Raw genomic sequence first — 18,372 nt, forward strand, 5'->3', positions numbered from 1 at the left:
ATTTATGTAGTCAATGCCATATTGTACATGACTTGAAATGCTCTGATATGAATAGTTGTGATGAATAATTCTGATATGACTTTGAGAACTAATAAACTTAGGACAGTTGTGAAACTATCAGCCGTGTGCCTAAACAAACGAAGTGAGCCTCACAGAACCGAATGTACCCTATTTGAGAAAACTTTTATCTGATTCAGTCCGATAGAACCTTTGTCTGATTTGACCTGTTAGAACCCTCATTGGATATAATTTGATGGAACCTTTGTTTGATTTAATCCGATAAGACCTTTGCTTGGGTTGATTTGATTTTGTTAAGGGAAGACCACGAATTGTTCGTGAATAAATAGCCAGATTATTCTTGGCAGAAAAACTGATAGACCCAAAACTTGAATTCGTTTGGAATGCTTGACTTGTTTGAAAGACCTTTTGTGGGCTATCAACAGATTAATCTAACCATGAACACCATTGAGAACCGACCTTCAACAATTGGGGCATAAGTGTTATAAAGGAATAGAATTGTACAAATCCCGTGATTGGGTGTCTTAAGGAACAATGCTGGTATGTTGTCATATTCTTGCTTGTTTGACGCTATGGAAACCGATGAAAACAGATTGATTTGATTGTGAACCATACTGAATATTTATCCTCGACTAATCAGAATATGTTTCATGTGTTTACTTCAGCACTATCAGATTTCGGGAAATCGGGTTATGGTAAGTGGTATTGTGTTTGTTTTGATGACATTCTTGAGACGTCCTTTCGTGCTAGGGGACGTTAAGCCTATGCAGCACCTTTGTTGAGAAATCTCTTTTGCCACCGACGGTTTTGTACGGGTGGGTTTGTCTAATCGATCTCGAGTCGGCCACCGACAGTCGTGGACGGGTGTGCTTTGATTTCGAGACGATTATTCCTTTGTTTTGTCCGGAATGTCATCCTTTGGTATTATGTAGATGTTATTAACATCCGAAAAGTTTGTTTTTTAAAAAAAAAAAAAAACCCAGATTTGTTCAGAAATGTGCGAATCCAGTACGCCTTGTGAATAACTGCTTAGTGCCATTCTATTCTGTGATTGGGGCTCTGAGGATGTGTAAATTGGGTCTAACATGTGACTGACTGTTTTGGTATTATCTTTGACATCATAGGGATTAATATATGAATTGCCTTCTGCTTTTGGCAACTATGAAATAGTGTGGAAAGACTCGATGGAACAGGAAATTGAATGTTGAACCGAATTGTAAACTGTTGAATGAATGAAGAACACGTGTATTCTATTAGAAGTCGACTGCCTCAGTGTTATTGTATTTTACAATTGGTACTATGGGGATATGAGTTACGTATGTCGTGTGGTTGATCGCTTCGTTGTTATCTTTGTTGACTCGGGAATCAGTGCCTGAATTCACTTTAAATTCCTGAAGACTTTTGATTAACCTTGAATAGCTATAATGAGCTACTGAAAATACCGAATCGGATTGTGTATTGTGGAATTATTGAAGAATGAATTGAACTTTTGTGACAAGGGAATGGACCGAACTTCTATTATAAAGTTGGCTGGCATCTGAAATGAATATGTGGGTGACTTACTTTGAAGAGGGCAATTATTGAAATTGTGTCTAAATATTTTCGGCATCTATAAGTCGGAGTTGAACATCAGGTATAGACGGGGCTACTTCGACCTCCCTCTATTTCGGAATGGAATTAGGGATATGTAACTATGAATTTCATTGTGGGGCTACCTTAAGTACTCAAGGTGTAAGTCCCATTTGGGTTATTGTATGAAGAATTACTAAATTCGCTCATTTCCTTCCTGTGACATTTTCGTATGATGCTTGTAGACTAGCCACTGTTTACATCAATAAGGTTGCTTATTGTATAGGGTCCCAGTATCTATTGTTTAGACAGAAATCCTGAAATGTGTTTGAATTCTGTCAAGCCTTCAAAAGGCAATGAGAACTAAATTGGGATTCAGCGCTGCTTTCCATCCACAAATCGATGTATAATCAGAAAGAGCTATTTAGACTCTGGGAGAAATGCTCCAAATGTGTATTTTAGATCTTCGGGGAATTGGAAAAATCTATCCATCATTGGCAGACTTTGTTTACAACAACGGCTCACACTCTAGTTTCGGTATGGCACCATACAAGCCTTGTATGGAAGAAAAGGTAAGTCCCTGACTGATTGAGAACAGAGTGTTGCTCGATTTTGAGACTAAGTAAATGGTTATCAAAAAGGATTGGAACCGTTGAATAAAAGGTGTTCCGAATTGTGTTCGACTAAAGGTAAAATAAGTTTGAGGGACCAAACTTCCTAAAGGGGAGAAGACTGTAATACCCCTGTTCTGTAGTATGCTAATTGGTCCTTAATACGAGTATGATGATGTGTTTAATATGATTTTATGTGCCATTTTGTGAATATATGTGATTTCGAAGTTCTATCTGTTCACCGTAGGAATATCTGTTTGAATAATCTGCTTTGGAAATTAAATTGGAGGCCTTATCGGCCACAAAACCCGAAATCGATTACGCCATTGTGATTGGCATAATTTTTAGAACCTACGGTGAAATTTAATTAGAAATTGATTCGGATCAAAATAATTAGATTCAAAACGATTAATTAGTGCCCTATTACCTTGTTATTATTATAATGCCAATAGTGGGTTTTGTTGGGTAAGGGCACTACACCCTCTATTCTCCCTTCTTGCTTCATTTGACTGATTGGGGACTCAAATTAGAGGAGAGTCGGCTGTAGAGAGGGAGAGGGGAGAGAATTGTGCAAATTATAGCTTAAAGCTTGGGAACCTTGAAGATAATCCAAGAATTGTTATAGATTGTGAGAATCAAAGCTTCTAGGTGAGTAATTCTTGGATTATAGTTTGTAATTTTGTGTGTTCAAGCTAATTGGGTGATCAAGAGTACGATTGAAATGAAATTGGGTTGGTTTTGTTGAATTAGAGCTTGACATATGCATGCATGTACGAAATTGTGTTGAAATAGCATGTATAAGCTTGAAATACATGATTCAAGTAGAGTTTTGGTTGAAACTCATGTTTTGATCACCATTTGTGTTGTCTAAGTTGAGAATATGGCTAATTCATCACATGCATGTACAATTTATGAAGATATGAGCTTGAATGTATGAATTTGTTATGTTAGAATGAGTTTGATGTGAGATTGGGGCATGCATATGAATTAATTGTGAATTGAGCTCCATTGGGTTGAGATTTGGGATTTACATCATATTAGTATACTTATATTTGAGAATTGAGCCATAACATGCATGATTTGTTGGTTGAAAATCGAATTGGAGCTCAAGAACTCAATCTGGAAAACCCAGATTTTTTATGTCCGCTCGAGCGGGTTAAGTGCCACTAGAGCGGGAAAATCGTGCTCCCAGCACCTTTTGCAGACATGGTTCCCGCTCGAACGGGGAAGTTGACGCTGAAGTGGGAAGCTATGTAGATAGGCCATCCGCTCGAGCGACAGAGTTAAAGCTCGAGCGTGATTTTGATGTAACCAGTATTTTTGCAGGCCTTAAGTGTTCGCTCGAGCGGGGAAGTCCACGCTCGAGCGGGGACCTTATTTTCTGAAATTCTGAAATTGCATTCTGTGTTCTGTTTTCCGTTCTCTTTCACTTGTAAGCACTCTTCGGCATGCATTGAGCATTGTAAATGAGTTAACGAGATAAGAATAAAGCCTAAAGAGGAATATATGAATTAAAGAACGGATTGAATTGTTAGTGACCCTTTTGTGTTCATGAAATGTGTAGGGTCAAGCTCCAGGGCAAATCTATAAGCCGATTACTGTGAGTAATATCGATATTTGAAAGCTTAGCAATGTCCAACTGTTTATTCCCTTATAAGCTTTATGAGTTACTAATTGGGATTGTGGACAAAAGTTTGACATGAACGAATGAATGGACCGAAGGTCATTTCGATATGAATAAATGGACCTAAGGTCGTTTTGATATAAATAAATGGACCTAAGGTCATTTTGACATAAATGAGTGGGCCGAAGGCTGTTTTGACACGAATGTATGGTCCAAAGGCCATTTTGAAGTAAACGAATGGACTGAAGGTCGTTTTGATAGAAATAAATGGACCTAAGGTCGTTTTGACATAAATGAGTGGGCCGAAGGCCGTTTTGACACTAATGTATGGGCCGAAGGCCGTTTTGACATAAATGAATGGACTGAAGGTCGTTTTGACAGAAATGAATAGACCGAAGGTCTTTTTGATAGAAATGAGTGGACCGAAGGTCATTTGGACATGTATGAATGGACCTAAGGTCGTTTTGACAAGAATGAGTGGGCCGAAGGCCGTTTTGACACGAATGTATGGGCCAAAGGCCGTTTTGATGTAAACGAATGGGCCGAAGGCCATTTTGACATAAATGAATGAGCCGAAGGCCGTTTTGACATGAATGGAAATCTAAATGGGCCAAAGGCCTGAATGTTTGGAACTACAGTCACTTGATTTGAATTTCGTATAGTTATATATCTGTTAAATAGAAATATGAATTGGGCCCAAGGCCGTTTGAAACATGTTGTTCTACATTGTTATGTAACTTCTGTATTTGATTTGATATTATTCACTGGGCTTTCGCTCATGCTCATTCATGTGTTTGTAGGTGAGCCAAGAGAAGTCCAGACCCAGCCTCAGTGAAGTCTGTATGAAACAACTAAGGTTTTGAGAGAGTCAGCCCTTGTGTCTCACGCACGAGACCCGTCTTCGCCCTTTTGTTATGTATTTACATTTTGTCAGGTTGGCGAAGTTTTGAATACGTCTGTATATAGTTTTCATGGGTTGACTTAGTTTGGATGATCCTGTCTGTATAGAATCTTATGTCATTACACTTTCTGTTGTGAGTTTTTAACATATGTACATATGGAATGTTATGGTGTGCATATAAGCACGGCTCTATGGACAAAGTTTTAAATTTGCTTCCGTTTGGCCCCTTTTACTCTGATGAGTCTTGTCTTATTTGGTTTGAGGTTGTAGGTAATCTCGTGATTACTGGCCGGTTATGGCCTTAACCCATAGGGGCGGGTTCGGGTTGTGACAAACATGAACAGATCTTTCTATGTTAAACAGATATGGACACAAATAATGCAACACACATACACAATTTAATTCAGAATCTCTCCTTAATTACTGATTAGGCATAATTAATCATGGATTAACGTTAATCAGGGATCGGGGTTGTTACAAACATGCAAGATTACAACTAAATTAATATGAAACTAAACTAAGAAAACAAATATAAGACAGAACATGCGTGATTACAACAAAATTAATATGAAACTAATTAAAATAAGAAAACAAATATAAGATAGAACATGCAAGAGTACAACTAACTAATATGAAATTAAAACAAGAAAACAAATATAAGATAGAACATGCAAGAGTACAACAAAACTAATATGAAACTAACATAAGAAAACAAATATAAGATAGAACATGCAAGAAAAATGAAAGAATCGAAAAATTCACCTTTCAAAGAAAGATTGAACTTCTTGATTTTCGAACTTCCTCTTGATCACCCTCAAGGTTGTGAATTATGATCTTAATCCTCAATTCAAGAGCTTGGAATTTGAGCTTAGAATGATGGTTTTGAACAAGTGTATGATCATTTTTTTTTTCTTGGCAAGAATATTCTCTCTTTGATTAAGGCTTTGAGTGGTTTTGACAATAGAAAATAAGATGTAAGAGGCTATGTAACTTCATTAGTTTGGCAAGACAACTCTCTTGTTTTTAAGACTTTCTTTTCTCTCAAATTCTAACACAATTTTATCATTCTCTCTCTACACTTCTCTTCTTAAAATTCATTCCCAAATTCAAAACTAGAGCTCTCATTATATAACCAATGCAAGTGGGCAATAGTGGAAGACAAAGTGGGGCATTTAGGGAAGATAATGGAGCTAATGGGGGACAATGTATAATGGAGGTAAATGATGAATGGTGATAGTGGTGTGTGATTTAGAAAAATGAATTATGAGTTGAGATGGTGGGATGTGATTATAAAAGTAGATGGTGAGTGGAGATGGTGGGATGTGATTATGAAAGTAGATGGTGAGTGGGGATGGTGGGGTGTAATTATGAAAGTAGATGGTAAGTGGGAATGGTGGGATGTGATTATGAAAGTAGATGGTGAGTGAGGATGGTGGGTTATAATTATGAAAGTGGATGATAAGTGGGGATAGTGGGTTATAATTATGAAAGTGGATGGTGAGTGGAGATGGTGAGTTATAATTATGAAAGTAGATGGTGAGTGGAGATAGTGGGATATGATTATGAAAGTAGATTGTGAGTGGGGATGGTGGGGTGTAATTATGAAAGTGGATGGTGAGTGGAGATTGATGTGTAGGAAATTTGGTAGTGGAGATTGGTGAATTTTGGATGAAAAATAATTTGGCCAAAAATGTGTGACGGTTAGGATTAAAGCTCAAATTCCACCTATCTTACTGAAGATTTTGTGAGAAACACATTATGATTGTCATCATCGGGTAATCAAAAGAAAGTGTCCAAGTCTTAAGGCTCAAAATGGGATGTCTACAATAAACAGATCCCCGCTATACATATCTATTATAATGTATGAATTCCGCTGTCACACAAATCAATCCATTAAGCCAACAATTATTTAATAACTGCTCCATGACTACTTTTAACAGTTCATGCACTTAAACAATTCTTTCCTGCCTTGTGTCTCTTTAATCAAATGAAAGACTTTTACTTTTGACTTTATTGCCATGTGTCATCATTCAATTGATCCACCTATCAATAGGAAAATTACGAAATTGTTAGTAAAAATTATGCTAGGCTTAGATCGACAGCAACCAAGCAATAATTTTAAACGCTGCTCCATCACTTCCTAGCCTTCAAACTTTAACAATTCTTTATATTTCCTATCAAACTAACTTTGCTCCATACTGCGCCATGCTCCTTATCATTTTGAACACTATGACTACTTTTAACAATTCATGCACTTAAACAATTCTTTCCTGCCTTGTATCTCTTTGATCAAATGAAAGACTTTTACTTTTGATTTTATTGCCATGTGTCATCATTCAATTGATCCACCTGTTGATACAAAATTTACAAAAATGGGTGCAAACAATGCTCCCCCAACTCTTTAAGAGTTGTATACAATTCTTGAAGAGTTGTATAAAAAATTAAATTGGCAGCAACTGTTGCTGCTGCAACCGCTCTATCACTTCCAAGCCTTCAAACTTTAACAATTCTTCATATTTCTTATCGAACTAACTTAGCTCCATACTGCCACATGCTCCTCATCATTTTGTACACTAAATCGATAGAGAAAACCTTGCCTTCATAAACCAATTTTCACACAAATCAGTCCACTAAGCCAACAATTACTTAATAACTGCTCCATGACTACTTTTAATAATTCATCCACTTAAACAATTCTTTCCTACTTTGTGTCTCTTTAATCAAATGAAAGACTTTCACTTTTGACTTTATTGCCATGTGTCATCATTTAGTTGAACCACCTGTCGATAGGAAAATTACAAAAAACAATTTTACAATTTTTTTTTTTTCCTTTTCAAATCACTTCTCAACTTCATAAACCAAAAACAATTTTCAAAATATTTATATTCAAACTATACCGCGACCCTACCTGCGAAGCGCGTGGGAGGCCAACTATTATAATGATAAATGCAACTGGGGTCCTTGCCTGGACAAGATTATTTGCATAAAAAATTAAATGATTAAATCATTATCGTTTTGAAAAAATTAATGATAAGTGTAATTGTGAAAATAAATTATTTAATTTTAAAGTTAAATTTGATTTGATATATGTTTATCAATATTCAATCAGTTTAATTTTTTTTAGATGAATTATTTTCTCTGTATACTTTACAAAATAGAGTACGCAATGGGTCTGCAAATGTACGAACATCCAATATTTTCTTTAAGGTAAAAAATTTCATTGTAGACTTTTGGGAACCGGGGTTTCTGTAGCAATGCAAGCACTGTTGTGCAGACAAATGAGCTTATTTCGAGGCATGTTTTGATGATCCAAACTATTCACATTTTAGAATACATCAAGTAGAACATACCTACAAAAAATCAAGTTAATCATATATCGTTAACCCTTTCATCTACTCAAATTTTTATTCATTTTTATGCTTCAAATCACAATTGTCATTTATTTTTGTAGATACAAATGTTATTCGATGAAATAGTTAACAATATCTGATCAACTTAATTTATTACAGGTATGTTCTACTCAATATACTCTAAAATATGAACGATTCGGATCATCAAAACAGGTTACAAAATGGGCCCATTTGACTACACAACAATGTATGTCATGCCCCCCATCTTCAAGGTTTTGAAGATAAATATCGAGAAATTTAGTCAACTTTATTGTAATGGTCATTTTAATAAGGGATTAGATTCTCTCAAGTTGGCTATCCAACTTGAGAGACCATTTGGGCTAGGTGGTTTAGTTTGGGGGCGACCTCAGTGATTTGAACCGTTCATTTTTTAAGATTCGTTAAATATAATATTTATAAAAAAAATTAAGATGATTAGATATTAATAGCTATATGTTTGAATCACATTTGCTTTTAAAGAATTGACAACAATTATAATTTTAGTAGTAGCAATCAATTTTTTGTAATACAAATGTTATACAAACATATAGTTATCGATGTTCGATCATTTTAATATTTTGCATTAATATTTTACTTAATAAGTACTAAAAAATGAACCTGCTCAGATCATCGAGATTGACCTTAAAATAAGCTTACCAAACTAAAACACTCTCTCAAATTAAAATGACCAACTTAAACTAATCCAAACCCTTAATGTCAAGCCATTTGATAATGACAAGTAATAAAACAACATTAGAGATGTTTTTAAGCATAACTATACAGATTCACAAGATAGACATAAGTATACTACTATTATAGTTGCTTGTTTATGAATTCATTCAAACACAATCTTACTTTGGTTATCTAACATTGCGTTGAGTTAAAATTTATTAATGTTTTCATATGGTACGAAACATACAAAACATGTACGATCCATGAAATGGATAGTTACAATTATGCCACATCATTTTATTTTTTATAATTATGAGTTAATATTAGATTTGTTCATAATTGAAACTAGTTTAACTATAACTTTATTATGATCTACCAATCTCGTAATGTAGTTATAACCAACATTACATATCTCATAACTAACCTCACATATCTTATAATCATATATCATAACTAATATCACATATTTCATAATAACTAATATTACTTTGATTTATAATTGAATATATGGTACAAGAAGTATTTATGTGAAGTAATGAGTAAGCCACTAGGATTGTGCCCGATCAAACGTAATATATATACTAAAGTTTTCCTTTTTTTCCATTGGATATTGAAGTTATGTTTATTTTATTTTATTTTTTCATTTAGAAGTCATGTTTATCGAACTCCTTCAAACTAACAAAAAAATTAATGATAACAACAATGCCTTATTAAATTATTTGTTTTTTGTTTAATAGTATGACTTTAAAAGACTAACCAATAGAAGTATTTAAAAGAGAGGTTAAAAATTGTAGAAGGTCAGAAATTAATCCCCAAATTAAGTATGGGCCTAAGTGCTGAGGTCGCCCTTCTGAGATGACTATGAATGTAAAAAGAGCATGGGCTAAAGCCCAAGGAAAGTGGGTGTCACGACCCAAACCCGCACCTATGGGTTTAGCACCGTAACCGGCCAGTAATCTATTATTACCAAAGGCCTGCTTAACAGTAAAGACAGTAATACAGAGTACAGGGGCTGGCGGAAGCCAAAACAGTAATAAAAGGTGTCCAATGAGATGTGGCAGTCTGTATGCAAAAAGACTTTTTCGAACATATTCACATTCATAAGCAAAACATATATACATACAACATATACAGACATTCAAGTTGGGGACCAAATCCCTACCATGATAGTGCAGTACAAGTCTTAACATTCTATACAAAACAGAAGTAGAAAGGGAGAATCTAAAACACCCCAAAGCAGCCTTAGCTTGAGCACACTTGAAACCCCGCAGTGAGGCACATTGGTTGGCTAGACAAAAAAGGAGTTTAACCCAACGCCCCTAGCTCCGATTCAGTGCCTGAACACCTACATATAAATATAAACAGTAAACTAAAGCCCAGTGAATAACAAATGCGTAAAGGGGTTAAAAATGAATGTCCTTTCAGTCATTAAGCAGTCATATCAGTCATTTAGAAGCCATAGCAGGTATATGTGGTATATCCAATAGCCAACAGTACAGTAAGTCTTAACAGACCGAACAGTCAGTTGATGACTATCATAGCAGTAAACAGTAGTGGTTCCAAGCAGGGAACCGACAAAGATCTCTGTGACAGTAGCAGTAATAGTACAGTAGTAATAGTACAGTAATAGTAAATTGCTATGGATCCCACGAATACAGTTTACAAATAGGACAAACATTCACTCATTAAACAATAACGTTTGAGTAAACAAAACAGTTGATCATTCGAAAAATATTCATAATTGAACATATCTTTACAATATTGTTACTCACAGAGTACTGGGCTACAGAGAGACTAGTGAGCGTCCTCAGATACCAACCCTACACAGTTACAGAATGAACACACACTAAGTTACACACTTGGGAATCAATGACTTAGTCCCTATCTTGACTCGGTGTGGTTCTACATCAATATCCTCATTAAGATGCCTTAAACATGGCCTAGGAATGCCTAGGACGGAAAGAGGATGCAAAGATGCACTTTAAAACACTTTTCAAAACTTTCAGAAAACAGGGGTCTCACTCGAGCGTGGCTTTCTACGCTCGAGCAGACATGCAGACAAAGGGGCTCCGCTCGAGCGTGACTTCCTTCGCTCGAGCGGACTGTAAACTCATGAAAAGTACTGGATGCATGCAATTCACGCTCGATGGGTGCTCGACCTCCGCTCGAGCGTGAGACACAAGTCCTCGCTCGAGCGTGCATTCCCTCGCTCGAGCGGACTGTAAAACACAAGAACTTCTGGGTGCATACATTTCACGCTCAAGCGCTACTTTCCTCGCTCGAGCGGAAATGCACGTCTCAGAGGGTACACTCGAGCGTGAAGTCCTACGCTCGAGCGTAGGTCCAAAATTTGGAATTTTCAAATTAAACCTCCAAGCTCAAATTCAACATTTAAAGTATCAAATTTGATTCCTTTGGGCCAATTTTCTGGAAAACACTTTAAAACTCATAATATGACATGTTTCAAAGATCAATTTGCAAAATCAAAGCCCAAAGGTGGTTCAATTAAACACAAATCCAAACAAAACTTCATGAACATAATGTATATATGACATGCAAGTGTTCAATTGAAATCAAGGCTTCAAATACTTGATCAAATGAGTCAATTCAATCAAAAACATGATGAATTCATGGACCATAGCTAGAATATAGACATGCATGTGAGGATTTCCATGAAATCAACCTCAAACTCAACAATGTGTACATGCATGCATGATTCAAGCTTCAATTCAACAATTTAAAATCAGTTCTAGACTTAGATCACTAATGGCTCATGGACCATGCAAGATACAACTAGAATTCAAGTTCAAGAAGATGATTCTCCTACCTTAGGTCTTCAATTTCAAGTCTAGGAGCTCAAATATGCAATGAATTCCTCAAATCTTCTAAGTCTCCAAGCCAAGTTCTTGATGAGCTAAGTTTTCTCCTACTCTCTCACTCTCTCTCCCACGGCTATGGCCAAGAAGATGGAGAATGATGCAACAAAATGATACAAATTCAAGTGTCAAGAGGTCTAATGAAGTGGCCCACTAATGTGGCAAAAAGGTAAATAATGCAACTAATGTAATTCAACAATATCAATCATTCCTAATCAACTTTTAATTAAATTCACCATAAAATCGCATAAATCCTAATCAGCACATAACACTAATCAATTTCTGATTTGGCCGCCGATAAGGCCTTCAATTTGCAGTTTAAAACATAAAACATGAACAGATCATTTAGCAGTCAAACAGATAGACTTGCATTTAAACTAATACACTTAATCAATCAGTTCCAAATTTCAGTCAAATTAGTTACTTAACATGCTTAACCATAGTTTAGCACTAATCAGTAGTATATCAGTAAACAGTGGCGAGGGTTGTTACAGTGGGCCAACAGTAGGCCGAAGCAGGTCCGACCTGCCAAGGGTCCAAAAGGACTCCACGAAGGAAAATGCCTAAGTCAAGCTGCAGAGGCAACACTTGCGGCGGTCAAGTTGCTGAGGCAGTTTGCCTCAGCACTGCCATTCCCCAATAATTTCGATTCAGCCACCATCTGAAGTTGCTGAGGGAAACAGAAAGTCGAAACAACTAAGTTGCAGAGACGACACTTGCGACGGCCAAGTTGCGGAGGCACTTTGTCTCAGCGCCGCCATTCCAAGTATTGTCGGTGCCGCCGCCATTCCAAGTATTGTCAATTCCGCCGCCACCTGGAGTTACTGAGGGAAGGAGATAACCGAAGTAACTAAGTTGCAAAGGCATTACTTGCAGCCCCAAGTTGCAGAGGTACTTTGTCGGCGCCGCTATCTCCAATATTGTCGGTTTTTCCATTTGAACTTACCACGGGAAATGACTGCCGCAACAACTACAGCCGCCATAACCAACTTGCAGAGGGAACAACCCGCCAAGGTGATAGCAATCTTTAGGGAAAGCTTCCCCTCTGCAAGTAGGGGCTAATGCTTGGCGCTGATAGCAGGCCCCAAGGCATTACTAGCCTAGGGCTGATAGCTGGCCCCAAAGTTTATTACCTTGGCGCTGATAGCATGCCCTAAGACTTACTGGTTAGAGCTGATAGTAGGCCCAGAGATACCAGTTTACCGCGACAACCCTGCGAAGATGGGAGCAGGGTTGGATGTGGCCTTCGCCCTGGGAAGTTGGGGAGTTTGTGGTTAGGTGGCTAAGGGTGGAGGCTTCGCTGAGGTGAGCATGAACATAGTCGATAGTAGATTGATAGAGTCCTGAGAATGCATGTACTAGCCAAGTAGAACTGAGAAGGCAAGTGTAGCAGCAAGGTTTACCGCTGCAAGTGCACTTGCTGAGGTTCGAGCTGAGAAGGCAAGTGCAGCGGCAAGCACTCCCACTACAACTGCACTTGCTGAGGCTCAAAAGGGAGTTACAGTGCCAAACATTCCCGTCACAACTACACTTGCTCAGGCTCAAGAAAGGTAGTTGCAGAGGCAAATAGATAGTACACAGTACATGCAGAGGGACACGTGGCACCTTCAACCTAATGCCTCAAGGCAGAATATTCTATGTGATCCTCTAGGACATATTTCCTCTCTTTATTTGGCCATTTGGTGTCCTCTTGGTACCAAGGAAAAGCCTATAAATAAGACCCATTTCCCAAGGTTCAATGAGAGAAATTTTGGGGGATTTGGGGGAGATGCTGCCCATTTGTGCACTGCCATACATTTCTTCTTAAGTTACCTATTTCACCCTCACCCAGTTGCTCACTCTCCAACTTCCCAAACAGTTGCTATTACTCATTCTCCAACAATTCCACCATTGTAGGACCATTAGCATAGTTTTGCCCTTCTAATCACCTTCCTAACCTTGAACCCCCCCTACATTTCTGGCGACTTCACTGGTGAGGCTGCTTTGTTGATGGTTCATACCAGCAGTGGCTTACACACTTCATTGGAAAAGATGGCAGAAGATGAAGTTCAGCAACCCCCACAGCAGCAAGGCTCTTCTAATGGCAAAGCAGCACATGCTGAGGACCATGACCACAGTGTTATGGTTAAGGCGGTCCAGTTACTCTAGGATATGCAGAGGGAGATCCTGGCAACTTTGCAAACTCTCACTGAGGCTATTATGGCCATAGCGTCTAGACCAGCTCCAACGCAAGCACCTCCGCCTGTAACAGTCCCAAACCCAGTGCCTAACCTGTTCCCTGGGAATCAATTTGCGATCCAGGTGCCTCTGGTGGTACCCTAGGTGAACAGTATGGCTGCTGGTTCAGCTACCCAGGAGCAGACTGGACCATTCCAGCCCACTCACTTTGTTACTCTAGCCGATGTACAAGCTATGCTCGAGCAAAAGCGTAACAAGAAGCAACTACCATCTCTACCCAACCCAGATGTGAAGCCCCCATACTCTCAGGAGATATTAGTTATGCCATACCCAACTGGGTATACAGTACCCAAGTTTATCAAGTTTGATAGGAAGCAAGGCAATGCCAGAGAACATGTGGTGAGGTTCAGTGAAATTCTCAGTGTCCATGGCACTAACTACTCTCTACGCCTTCGGGAGTTCTCCAAATCACTTACCGAAAGGGCTTATAGTTGGTACGTGAACTTGGCCCCTAACTCGATCAAGAGTTGGGAGAAGATGGTGAACACGTTCCATACGAAGTTCTTCCAAGTCCAAGAGAAAGTTACAACCCTTACGCTCGGACGAGATGTCCAAAAGGAAGGTAAGGATACACTGGACTATGTTAGGCGATTCCAGGATAAGGCTATTGACTGTCATGAACCAGTGGATGAGGCCCACTTAGTCAGCATATGTGGGGAGGGTGCCATATGTGACTACAAAAATTTTTTGGTGAACCATAATCTGCCTACCTTTTCAGCCTTGGTTGAGGCAGCTAGGAACCTCAATACCACTGGCCCTCTGCATAGATCTCGCGACAGTCACCACTACTCCCGCAGTAGCAGAGTTGCTATGGCAACCTTTGCAGGAGAGAGCAGCTCGCATGGGGAAGCGTCATCCTCTCGGAAAAAGAAAAGTTATGAGGATAGAAATCCATATCCTTGCAGCCTTGAAAATGTTAAAGCCTTGGTTAAAGAATGGGTAGCCGATGGTGAACTTACTTTGCCTCCGGTTGATGTCCCTCCAACCAAGAAGGACAAAGAAAGCCCAGATTATTGAATCTATCACAGAGCCACCAGACACAATACTAGGGACTATTGGACTTTGAAAAGTATCTTCAAGAAGAAAGTTGACACGAATGAGCTGAAGTTCAAAGATGCCGATAACCGTGATGTAAGGAAGGACCCTTATCCTAACCACAAGGAGAAGGGGAAGAATGTACATATGATTGGCTATCTTGGGCCCGTGCGCAATCAAGTGCACATGACATCCTACTATGATGAGTTAGAAGAAATTGCAACTGGCCAGCTCCTCGAAACAGTACCTGCAGAGGCAAAACTCGTAGAGGATACTCATGCACAAGCCTTGCAAAATTCTGCCAAATTTTGTACCTTTTTTGATCAACTAGGGTTGAGTCAAGCCGCCAGGTTGGAAGCAACAAAGGCCCTCATCAACATCTCTGAAGTGCACCATACTGAAGTTGCCGAGGCTAAGGAGTATGTGCCTCGACGCATCCAGGAAGATTATGGGGCCCTCACTTTTTCAGAGGTAAACAAAGCATACCCATTTCCTCATAACCGTCCTCTTTTTGTCACAGCTTACATCAAGGAGTTCAAGTGTGCTTTCCTTGATGGCGAAGCATCTATAAACATCATCACTACCGACACCTTTGCGAAGGCTGGCATCCCAGAGTCCAGGATGGTCTGCCAACCCATTACTGTGACGGGTTTTAGTGGTGAGAAAAAGGTTACTAAGGGCCATGTTGTAGTGGACTTAGCAGTTGGCGAGATCTGCTCCGCCACTAAGTTCCATGTGATTGAAACGAACACAAATTACCACATGATACTTGGCAGAGCTTGGATGCACCGATATGGCACTATCCCGTCGAGTGACCATAAATACGTCTTAAAAGCCATTTGGAGTAGAAGAGGCACACTATTCTGATGCAGTTTTCTTTACTGAGCTGTCAACGAATGAAACTCCAAGGACTTGTAAGGTTGCAAGGGTAAAATTGTCGAAGTGGGAAGACATTCGAGATGCAGAAGATGCTCCAGAAAGTAGTGGGTAGAAGAGGAATAGCAAGTCCACAAGTCCTCCGCCCAAGATTGTTAAGGTGCGTAAAGGCAGCAAGATAATTTACTACCTATGACGGTCTTAGGGCCCAGACTTCATACCTTGATTGTGATGAGTCCCAAGAAGGGTTGGTGGAGATGCCTGAGCCCTTGAATGCATGCAAGATAGACCCAAACCACAGCATGAGGTACTTGCTGAGGTTAACCTCGGTGACTTACCAGGGCAGAGCAAGCCCGTGTTTATCAGCACGACAATGGCTCCAACAACTAAGGCAGAATTAATAACACTACTGAAGCGGTATAGTGACGTCTTTGCTTGGACATATGATGAGATGCCTGGTCTTGACCCATCTCTTGTCACCCATCACCTAGACACTTTCCCCAACTCTAAGCCAATAAAGTAGCATGCTCGAAAGTATCACCCTGATCTTGAGGCAAAGATTAAAGAAGAGGTAGAAAAGTTGCAGAGGGCCAAGTTCGTTGAGCTTATACAATACCCAACTTGGCTAGCAAATATTGTGCCTGTGAAGAAGAAGAAGAAGAATGACCAAATCAGGGTCTGCGTAGACTTTCGCGACCAAAACAAGGCCTGCCCAAAAGATGAGTTTTTATTGCCCCATGTTGACACACTTGTCAATTCTACCTCAGGCCATTAGATGTTCTCCTTCATGGACAGGTTCAGTGGTTATAACCAGATCAAAATGGCACCAAAAGATGCAGAAAAGATAGCTTTCAGAACGCCCTTGGGAAAAAAATTTCTATACAATGATGCCTTTCGATTTGAAAAACATGGGGGCAACCTATCAACGGGCTATGACTGCAGTGTTCCATGACATGTTACATCATGAAATGGAAGTGTATGTAGATGATCTGGTGGTAAAGTCTACCGAAGCAAATCGGCACCTCTGCGACTTGGAAAAAGTTTTTCACCGTTGTTGAAAATTTTGCTCAAAAATGAACCCTCTCAAGTGTGCCTTTGGAGTTACCTCAGGCAAGTTCCTTGGCTTTCTGGTACACCAACGGGGTAATTGAAGTAGATGGGGATAAGATCAAGTCAATCATGGAGATGCCACCGCCACACTCTCAAAAGGCCTTAAAGAAATTCCTAGGCAAGGTGTCATACCTCAAGAGGTTCATTCCAGCCCTTGCTGAGAGAACCTTTTCCTTTGGGACACTGCTGAAAAGGAATCACAAGTTTGAATGGTTGCAAGAACACCAACAGGCATTTGATATGATGAAGAAAGCACTTACCTCTCCACTTACAATGATTGCCCCACAACCTGTACAGCCTCTGCTACTGTACCTGACCTCTACAACCCGGTCTATTAGAGTTCAACTTGTCCAGGACATAGATGGTGTTGACAAACCAGTATATTACATCAGCCGCAAAGTCAATAGCGTTGAATCACGGTACACCCCAATTAAGAGGCATTGTTTAGCCTTAATCTTCACAGCACAGAAGTTGCGCCACTATTTTTTGGCACACCAGATCCAGATTGTGACCAAGAGTGATCCTGTCCGCTACTTACTAAGCAAACCCACTCTGACCGGAAAAATAGCAAGGTGGCTTTTGTCTCTAGCAGAATATCACATCACTTATGTTACTCCCAAGGCTATTAAGAGCCAAACACTCGCAAACTTACTAGCACAATTCCCATCTGGTGAATATGAACCTGCAGAAGTACCTCTACCAGGTGAGGTCCATATCTGAGCAGCTGCAGTTGAGACTTATTGGGACTTAAAATTTGATGGAGCTTCTGGAGCTAGAAAAGGTGGAGCTGGCATAACACTAACCAGTCAAGAAGGAGAGAAGTTTCATCTATCATATAAACTTGACTTTGAATGTTCAAACAACGAGGCCGAATATGAGGCGTTGATACTGGGTCTAATTACTGCTCAAAAGAAAGGCCTCCGCAAGTTGAAAATTTGGGACGAATTTAAGCTAGTTGTTAAGCAAACAATGGGTGATTTCGCCTTGAAGGAGCCTCTGTTGGCCCCATATCGCACCATAGTTCAAAGGTTGCTCACTCAATTTGATGATGTCCAAATCCAGCATACCCCTCGAACACACAACCGTTTCCCTGATGCCTTGGCTACACTGGGGGCAAAGGTGGATATACCAGATGATAGTATAGCCATCGTCATCGAAAAAAGAATAACACCAACAGTGTTAGTCGAAGAACATACAGAGCAAGATGCTGAGGGATGGAAAGCAGATATAATCTAGCAGCTGAAAATAGGCTAGGAAACAATCAAACCAGCAGAACTTGCATCATTCCTGCTCCTTAAAGGAGAGTTGTATTTTCGTGGTCCCAATAACCTATTAGCAAGGTGCATCGGCAGACAAGAAGCAACTTACAGACTTGAGCAGATTCATGCTAAGTCCTGTGGAGATGGAGAAATCAGTCTATACCGACGGATACAAAGGCAAGCGTATTACTGGC

At 39.4% G+C, this 18,372-nt stretch overlaps 1 protein-coding gene across 1 annotated transcript; it reads left to right on the forward strand.

Annotated features, from left to right (window-relative positions):
- The first annotated feature begins 15,119 nt into the window (after positions 1–15,119).
- Positions 15,120–18,155, forward strand: LOC145793187 (uncharacterized). The gene is made up of 3 exons (XM_082875941.1): positions 15,120–15,602; positions 16,920–17,622; positions 17,683–18,155. Exons 1-3 carry the CDS (start codon positions 15,120–15,122, stop codon positions 18,153–18,155), a joined length of 1,659 nt encoding a protein of 552 aa, XP_082732067.1.
- Positions 18,156–18,372: the final 217 nt, after the last annotated feature.

The sequence above is a fragment of the Camellia sinensis genome, chromosome 6, assembly GCF_055761805.1.
Source record: "Camellia sinensis isolate YWXY chromosome 6, ASM5576180v1, whole genome shotgun sequence".
In the NCBI taxonomy this organism is placed as follows: domain Eukaryota; kingdom Viridiplantae; phylum Streptophyta; class Magnoliopsida; order Ericales; family Theaceae; genus Camellia; species Camellia sinensis.

What these genes read in the sequence shown, in the direction of transcription:
- LOC145793187 (XM_082875941.1), top strand. Translation starts at nt 15,120, where the DNA reads ATGACATCCTACTATGATGAGTTAGAAGAAATTGCAACTGGCCAGCTC. An exon ending in GTTTTAGTGGTGAGAAAAAG is followed by an intron (nt 15,603 to 16,919) that starts GTTACTAAGGGC and finishes GAGTTACCTCAG; the next exon opens with GCAAGTTCCTTGGCTTTCTG. An exon ending in TGCAGAAGTACCTCTACCAG is followed by an intron (nt 17,623 to 17,682) that starts GTGAGGTCCATA and finishes AATTTGATGGAG; the next exon opens with CTTCTGGAGCTAGAAAAGGT.